Source organism: Hippocampus comes, unplaced genomic scaffold (assembly GCF_001891065.2).
Source record: "Hippocampus comes isolate QL1 unplaced genomic scaffold, H_comes_QL1_v1.1 scaffold122, whole genome shotgun sequence".
NCBI classification, from domain to species: Eukaryota; Metazoa; Chordata; class Actinopteri; order Syngnathiformes; family Syngnathidae; genus Hippocampus; species Hippocampus comes.
The window spans coordinates 4,410,340-4,419,026 of record NW_017842059.1 but is presented as its reverse complement, the minus strand read 5'-3'; the positions used below and the strand labels follow the sequence as shown (position 1 = coordinate 4,419,026).

The 8,687-nt window shown below is 40.5% G+C and overlaps 1 protein-coding gene and 1 long non-coding RNA gene across 15 annotated transcripts in view; both read left to right on the top strand.

Moving 5' to 3' along the window:
- LOC109510726 (uncharacterized) overlaps window positions 1-468 on the top strand; it is a 1,259-nt gene extending 791 nt beyond the window's left edge. The window contains exon 2 of the long non-coding RNA XR_002167176.1: window positions 426-468. This is a non-coding gene — a long non-coding RNA (uncharacterized LOC109510726). The remainder of the gene's footprint in view (window positions 1-425) is intronic.
- The window catches only part of phldb1b (pleckstrin homology-like domain, family B, member 1b), a 114,122-nt gene extending 106,566 nt beyond the window's left edge, over window positions 1-7,556 (top strand). For 11 of the 14 annotated variants that reach the window (XM_019861223.1, XM_019861232.1, XM_019861231.1 and 8 more), the window contains 3 exons: window positions 2,468-2,553; window positions 2,692-2,721; window positions 6,121-7,556. In XM_019861223.1, coding sequence (XP_019716782.1) covers window positions 2,468-2,553; window positions 2,692-2,721; window positions 6,121-6,261 — 257 coding nt within the window. In that variant the 3' untranslated portion in view covers window positions 6,262-7,556. The remainder of the gene's footprint in view (window positions 1-2,467; window positions 2,554-2,691; window positions 2,722-6,120) is intronic. The other 3 variants (XM_019861225.1, XM_019861234.1, XM_019861228.1) reach the window with 1 other exon arrangement.
- The last annotated feature ends 1,131 nt before the right edge of the window (window positions 7,557-8,687 follow it).

The following is an 8,687-nucleotide window of genomic DNA, read 5'->3' as shown; positions in this document are numbered from 1 at the left end:
GCACCACTCCCGGCCTGAAAAAAATGCAAAACGGATCGGATCACTTCCAGACAGTCGCGCGATGTAGACAGATGTACAGATAGACAGATGGACCAGTTAACATGGACCAACAATCTCACCAGTGTTGCAGGATCACCACGGTTGCCTTTTTTGCAATACATGCGTTCCTGTCTTCCGTCTTTGAATTATTGCAAGTGCGAACTGAGCAAAACAAAATCCTTACTGTACGGGAGAAACCGTACTACCATTCAGCCCCGTAACATTCTTTCCATAGGGGAAACTTTGGTCACTCTGCGGGACGGGATAAAATTATCCGATCGGAATAAAATTTTGCACACATCCTTGTGTCATAGTATCGACAAGATTTCCGACCCGGCCCGACGAATCCGACAAACTTTTCCAAAATGGACCACCCTAATGGACAGTAACTATTGCTCAGACATTTCTTCTTTGGTACAGGCAAAAAAAAAAAAGCACAAAGATGATACAGTAACTGAATATTTTGTTGCAAAACTTTTCGAGGCCGTCACAATCCAACAAATCTTTTAACCCATTTAATCCCAAATTTTTCCCAGACATTTAAAGTCAAAATCAGGTGTCACTGGTAGCCCTTTTAAGTAATCAGTAATAAAAATTTTCGAGCCCTGTCAATTAAATCATTGTTGTCCTTCACAAATGTGACCGGTGGGATTAAATGGGTTAAATCTCAAAAAGACTTTCGCATCTGTTGACGAGTAGTACATTTTTTTTTTACATTCAGGTCATTTTTATTGTTAATTATTTTTGTCAGCTTCAAGATATTATGTGACTATAGTGGGTTTTTCTGACTTTAAAGTAAAGGGACGAACAATTGTGCATCATTTTTTTTTTTAACATAATATGATCAGGTACTGTTGCACCCCCACCCGTTAATTTCCACCACAAAGCTATCAACATTAAGCGTTGTTACTATTATTATTGTTGTTGTGAAAGCAGAATTTGGGGTCTAATTCGATTCGGGTTTCTAACTTACGGTCAACGCAAAAAAGGTTGCAGACACATTTTTATAGGGTCTCAGTTATCATGCAGAGCCACATTTTCTTGACAAAGTGCTTTGTCAGTCAGTTTGTTGTTTTTGTGGGTAATATTTACTGGGGAGGTCAATTTTTGAGGCAGTATAAAAAATATAGCATTTTTGTACGTTTTGCTTTTCAGGAAGGTGCCAGATATTCTATTTCTACCTATATTTGGTCTGGCATTAAAAAATAAAACCAGAGACAGCATGAATGACTGTGGTTGTACCGAAGGACATCATGTGGCCAGTCGCATATGGAAGTTTTCCCAAAGCGAACATACGTGAAATGACAATAAACACGATATGATTATGTTGCCCTAGTGCTGAAGAAATAAAGGTCTGATTAAATGAATAAATAAAATCAAATAATGCACGCTGGGCACACTACTGTAAGTCTGGCAACAATTGCAGCGAAAAAAAACCAAAAAAAAAAAACAAGCCTGATTATACAACATATGCTGTATCTTTCCAGTTGAATACTTTGCTTGATGAATGTTTTGGGCATAAAACACCTTCAAAGATGCACAAAAAGCTTAAAAATGGCGATGTCAGATGTGTACATGGCAGACGATTGTCCCCAGAACGAGGACTGAACATGTCCGCTCCAATCCAGACCTTCCGTGCGCCGCGCTGTGATTGATCTGCCGGCGTGAGCTGTGGGACACTTGTTCACATTCAGCGCTTTGAAGTCCTCTGAAGGTTCCGCTTAAAACCTCTTAAAGCGCACCTTGCTTCTCGCGAGGAGGCGCACCGAGATTAGTCGCGCCGTCGTTAAAATGCACGTCGCGGCGGCGCTCTCTGAGGAAGCTGAGATGCATCACTTGCCAATGTCTCTTGACCTTGAACAATAAGTAAACGAGAAGTGACACGCCCACCTTGCGAGGGCTGTTAATTCCCGCCAATCGTCCCCCGCCGCTATGAAATCATTTGGTCTCAATCAAATGAGATGCAAACAAGAGGCAATTTGACTGCTAAACAGGTCATTAGCGGGTATTAGCGGTGTCTTAAACTATTCCTCGAAATGAAGTACCGCATCTCGACCCACCACTCTTTAAGTTGCCTTGCCGAGTGTATGTGCCCGCAGGTAGAAACGGGGCGTCGAGTTCCCCCTCGGTTCCTTGCTGCACTTCTGCAGTGGCTGATGAAACAAAGTGCAATGATGTACCGGAGTCGCGTAAGAAGCCAGTCGAATCTCAACGTACAATACGAGCAGCGTTGCTTGGAAAAGAGAGGGCCCAAAGTGCTGCGCTTGTCATTTTTCATCCATCACCGCAAACGTGCTCGTCCTCACAGTTGGACGTGTTGTTTTTCAGACGTGTGGCGTGTCATGATATCAGATAAGGTGCCGCTGACTCCAACTCAGAAGTCACCATCTCTTGTTTTTTTTTTTCTCTTTGCCTTTTCCTCCTTTAGACAAACACGAGACCAAGCTGAAGGGTGTGATATACTTCCAGGCTATCGAAGAGGTTTATTATGATCACCTCCGCAGCGCCACCAAGGTATGCTGCTCTCCCTCATGCCCTCATTTATCTTTCTAGTTCTTCTTTCAATTCGACCCTTTCTTGCGCACACCATTCTTTTGCTTTCTTTTCCTCCACTTTGGCACATTTGCTTTGGCCGGCTGCTCTCACTTCTAGAGGAGCGTTTTCAACTTGAATCTGACGAGTGTATGTATCCTGTATCCACCATGCTGAATGTTCATCTGTCTAACCGTACGCATACCCAGTGAGAATGACTGAAACCTGAACTCCTCTGGGTGGATTTGTGTGTCAGTTGTGTTTTTTTTTTTTTGATCTGCTCATCCTGCTTGTTCCCTCGGCCCTCCCCCTTTTCCCCCGGTCCCCAGTTGAATGTCATGTGTGTAGAAAACTAGTTCTTACCTATTCACATGAAGCGTAAAATATATTCCTCCATTTTTGAAGGGTGTTTTGTTTTACCGTATTTTCCACACTAAAAGACGCACTGGATTATGAGGCGCACCTTCAATGAATGGCTATTTTGTAAATTTTTTTCATACAATGGACGCTTCGCATTATGAGGCGCAATTTACAATGCCTCCACTAGATGGTGCTACGCTCCTTCCATTCAACTCGAGAGGCGTCAGTTCAACTTGAGAGGCGTTCATGACCGCCTCTGAAAAATGTAAATTAACTATTACTGTACTTAAATGAAACTACGAAAATTGAAAATAATGCATCAAAACAGAAAATCAAGCGAGGAAATCACAAAATAAATTCTATATCCCCCCTACAGAATTTATTTTGTGATTTGCTCGCTTGATTTTCTTCGTAGTTTCATTGAATCATTAATTTACGTTTTTCGGAGGCGGCCATGAACGCCTCTCGAATGGAACGGAAGAAGGCACGGAGACGGACTAAGACGTACAGTACCTGTATTTGTTGAGACTGTGAAAACCATTCATAAAGTCTGCGTTTAAAAAAAAAATAAAACCACAACTCTCCTTTTTTCAACAAATACAGGTGAGTCTTTGTCCGTCTCCGTGCCTTCTCTTATTCCGTTCAAATCGAGAGCCGTTCATGACCGCCTCTGATAAACGTAAATTAATGATTACTTCAGTGAAACTACGAAGAAAATCAAGCGAGCAAATCACAAAATAAATTCTGTATTATTCTGTATCATTTCCTTGATCATAGCGCCACGACTACTACGATCAGATGTCAATAGTAGTTATTTATTCCTTTGTTGTGTATTCACAAATGATGAAATCACAATAAAAATTCCATAGGGGTGGCTATAGAATTTATTTTGGGATATCCTTCCTCGCTTGCTTTTCAGTTTTGATGTATTATTTTCAATTTTCGTAGTTTCATTGAAGTAATCATTAGTTTACGTTTTTCAGAGGCGGTCTTGAACGCCTCTCGAGTCGAACGGAAGAAGGCACGTAGACAGACAAAGACGTACCTGTATTTGTTGAGACTGTTTTAAAAAATGAACACCATAGCTCTCCTTTTTTCGGAGCTGCAACAAAAACTTATTTCATAAAGCAGCGACACTGAACCAACAGCAAGTTATAACATTGGAAGCATGTCTCCAGGAAGGAGCCATCTTGGAGTCGATGTATTACCGTAATGACCATACAAAAGACGCACCGGATTTTAAGGCGCTCGGTGAGCTTTTAAGAAAATTGAAGACTTTTTGGTGCGCCCGATAGTACGGAAAATACGATACTTTGATTTCTAAGCGACAGAGGTAGAGTTCTGTGAAGAAAAAAAAAAAAAAAAACTGAAAGTGGCGATATATTTGTTGTCTTAGCTACTCTGTTCTATATAATTGCCAAAAACACTCCCCTGCAAAATTAGTTTTTTTTCCTCTATAATATTGGGAAGATTTGTGTTTGACAAAAGATGAATATGAGACAAGCTTTTTTTCCCCCAGGTAATTTCACGTGCACTTGACATCTTTTTGACCCATTTTTTCATGTGAGCAAAAGTATTGAAACGTGACTGATGGAGGTCTTTTGTTGCCCAAGTGCGTGATGAGATGATTCTCGAACCAAAGTGACGGGAAGGCTGACACGCTCGATCTGCCCATGATCTCAAATTGACAAGCTCACCTGTGAAGCTCAGTGGTGGTCATGTTGCATAGCTTCTGCCAAGACGGGCTCATAAATCTTGAAAAACACGTTGCAGATGCAAAATGAACCCAGAAGTCTCCAGAAACATTTTGTCTGCCAATTTAAAGAGACGTTTAGCAACGTGCGGAATGCTCACAGACCTCCGACGCTCAGTGCGCACCAAAAAGCATTCAATTTGGCCAAAAGCCGTCACTGCGCCCTGTAATCCGATGCACCATATGTATGGTGTCTCTGTCTCTCTATATTCCCCATTGAGTTATTGTATGTTAGTGTTCCTATGCCATCTAGTGGTTCTCCCTGACACTAATTGCCATGTGCATTCGCCAACACACACTCAAACAGACAACTACTTGGTGAGCTCTGCGCAGTCATTATGAAACAAAGATAATACCAAAAGCCTCGTTAACTACTACGACTAAACGAAGGAAGGAGAAAAGCAATACTCCTACAGATATTTAGCCTCTTGTAGATGTGAGCCCACGAAGTTTGTGTGCCTTTTTGTTCAATCAATTATCTTCAAAACTTTTGTCTTTCATTTATTGTTTTGTAATTCCATTTCATGTCCGTGTTTGTGGCCAGTTGTCATAGTTACACCTGCAGCGGTTGTGAAGGCTCTCTCTAAATAAAAGCTGTATTGTATTGTATTGTATTCCCGTTAGCAGAGCTCCATCTAGTGGATGCATAGCACAACCGCAGCCACTAGATAGCTAGCTTCTATTCTATGCACCTTATAATGCAGTGCACCCTATATACGAAAACGGTTTTAAAATACGCCATTCATTGAAGGTGCGCCTTATAATCTGAAGCGCCTTATAGTGCAGAAAATACGGTACCTTTCAAGACAACAATAGCCAATACATTGGCTCATGTGAAAAAATGTGGTGCTTCATGACCAAAAAAAAAAAAAAAGTTGTGTGTACATGCTAACCTGGATGCAAAAGTTGCAAAGTTGCTCTTTTGTTTTATATTGCTGTCATTTTTAATGTCAAACCCCAAACCCATTGAATTTAGCTTTTGTGTGTTTTTGTGTCTAATTCTGATCTATTTTTTTCTGCTTGACTTTTTTGACTGTTCATGGGTTTGGGCAAAGGTGATTGAAACAAAAAAGCGAGCTGTTGACCAAAACTTTTGCATGGTTCTTCACGTGATTGAATTTGTCAGAGAAAGTGCTGTTTTCTCTCTTGTCAGTTTGAAATGCGACATTGTCAGTCAGTGACACCATAGAAAGAAACAAAATCTTACCGAACACATAAACAGTTAAGGTTCAAAACTGACACATGAGTGAACATTGCTACAATTTGCACATGACTGAATTAACCCTCCCAACTGTGATTCAGCTTCAAACGTTTCAGACACATAACATTCCAACCTTATTCTAATACCACTGTATTATCGTAACATTGTGAAGAGGATTGATAGCAACGTCTGTTTTTTTTTTGTTTTTTTTTCCCCATTTGTCTGTGTCTTTTAGAGCCCAAATGCCGCCTTGACGTTTTGCGTGAAGACCCACGACCGCCTCTATTACATGGTGGCGCCCTCAGCAGAGGCCATGAGGATCTGGATGGACGTCATAGTCACGGGAGCAGAGGGGTACACTCAATTCCTGAACTGACGACGCACGTGGCGACAGGCTTATTTTCGGCAGGGACTCTGAAGACACACCCCCTCCCCACATTTGTAGTCCGCAGTTTAGTTGCGTGTTTTCTTTTTTTTAAATCACACGATGTCACAGTGTCTTCACCGCCACTCATTGAAAAAGGGAGCTCCTGGAGTACACACGCCGACACACACACAAACACACACACTTACACACACACACTTACACACTTCTGTATATAAACCAAAATGTACACCTTTCAAAGACTTTAGAAAGCTTTTCTATATTGCCAAATGGAGATCTTTTGTATACCTTTTTTTTAACTCGGTTGAAAAAACTTGCCAAATGTCAACAACCTCTGTATTTATTTGAGCTGCCGTGTACGCCGCGAAAAGGTACACTTGTAAAGCAAAAGCTCTGCATCCTCCTCCTTATTTTGCTCCTGTGCTGCTCCATCAGACAGCTTTGAAGGCCTGCTCCTGATCACACACAACATTGACAAAGGTTGCATGTTATGTTTCGGTTCAGCTTCCAGGTACACTATTTGGAGTCATTCCAGCTCAGGGCCTCGTTCAGTAGTAGGATTTAACCCATATGGACTGTCTTTCGACCCTCACGGTACTGATAAAAGTATTTTGGTGTTGTTAAATGATGACATCATTCACCGTTTTTGAAATTAAAGGTACGCATATTTTGCTTCTGGATTCTGGTAGGCGGTTAGCTTAGTGATTTTGACACTAAAAGAGGGACCTATTGGCACTTGTAAAACTCACTCGCTATTAAGTTCCATAAATTGTATCAACCTCAACCCAAAGACAATTTTGAGTCTCAGCTTGGAGTGACTGAAAGTGTTTTGTCAGCATCTTCTGGCTTACCGAGTGCTTTACATGACAAAGCTAATACGTATCATTGGCTTCATTCGCTGGACACTTAAGTACTTAAGTTGAATTCCACTCTGTAATAACTGTGCACCGAATATTAAAACAGGTGGTGTTCCTTATCCTTAATATTAAGCATGTGTTAAAACATGCTTCTAAAATAAAATGTGTTAAGAAAAAAAATGGCTCACAACCCAACATACAGGTATATGTCAGCAGTATAGCCCTCAGTTGACTCATGGATAGGAATGTGCAGCTGTGTGATGTCATCATGTTGCCATTATTATTATTTTTTTTTTAAATAAATGAACGTTGCAAGCCTTTAACTACTAAGGTAACACCATCGTTTGTAAGCCAGCAGCCTCAGAAGACGGAAAGCAAACCATGTCGCAGATGCCAGAGATAGCCAACATCAAACAAATCAAATCTTGATCAAAAAAAAAAGATTTCGATCAATATTTTTTTTCTTCAACAACTTAAACAGTGTGAATGCAGGACTAAAATTTTGTTTAAAAAAAAAAAAAAAAAAAGCACTCGACAAAAAAAATTGCCAGTGTGCCCATTTTGATGATCCTAACCCTTTCAAGCACCCTGTAACCTGATAACATGAAAAGCTGTCCATTGTAGTAACCGCTGTCCCTGAAAGGGTTAATAATGTTTTGCTTTGACTAACGTCTGTGGGTATACTGCATCCGTCTATATATACTGACATAAAATTCAAAAGTGTGCCTTTATCAAACAACTGCATGTACATCCACAATATAGGCGCAAGCCAAATGGTTGTAAAGTTGAATCGTAGTTTACCTCACTTAATGGTCTCAACTTTGAGGAGCTTTGGTTTCTGACTGGCTTTCAAGGAGGATGGCATACTTTCCCGTAGCCATCGAGGTTCATGCAAAAATGTGCTCTTAACCGTCCCGAAAATCAAAACAAATGAGGTATGTTTTGGAATTATAATTGACCGCATCAGACATTTCCCATTCAGCAGCACGAATTCATTGCACCATTGGTGCCAGTGTAAATTTCCACGGTGGTTGTGAATTTGAGTCAGCGGATTTGTCGTGAATGCACCGGTTTGTAAAAAGCACGGGAGGAGAATCTGGAACTGCGTGGTTGAGTAGGTTAGTCGAAATAATTTAAGGTTTTTGTGCCTCAGATAGTGACCTTTACCTCTTCAAAATATTCTAAAGACCTTAATATATATTATCTTATCTTATCTTATCTTATATGATGTCATCCTTGCCTTTACTCTTCCTGCGCACTTGGCGTGTGCAAACCAAATTTGACAATGGCAAGGCTGTGAAATCCTTTCTGTTGATATGCTGATGTTGTCTATCTTGAATCAAAGTAAAAATACACTGTATATAAAAAAATAGAAGGTGCCTGGATGGTAGTATACGATTGAAATGAAACACTACAATATCATTTTGTTCTTTATTGTTGTCCATTTTATTTCATGACTGTTACATTTCAGATTGTATGTTATTGCCGTGATGAGTTGTATCTTCTTTAAAAACACCCCCCCCCCCCACACACACGCACACGTAGCACTCTTTTTTTTCC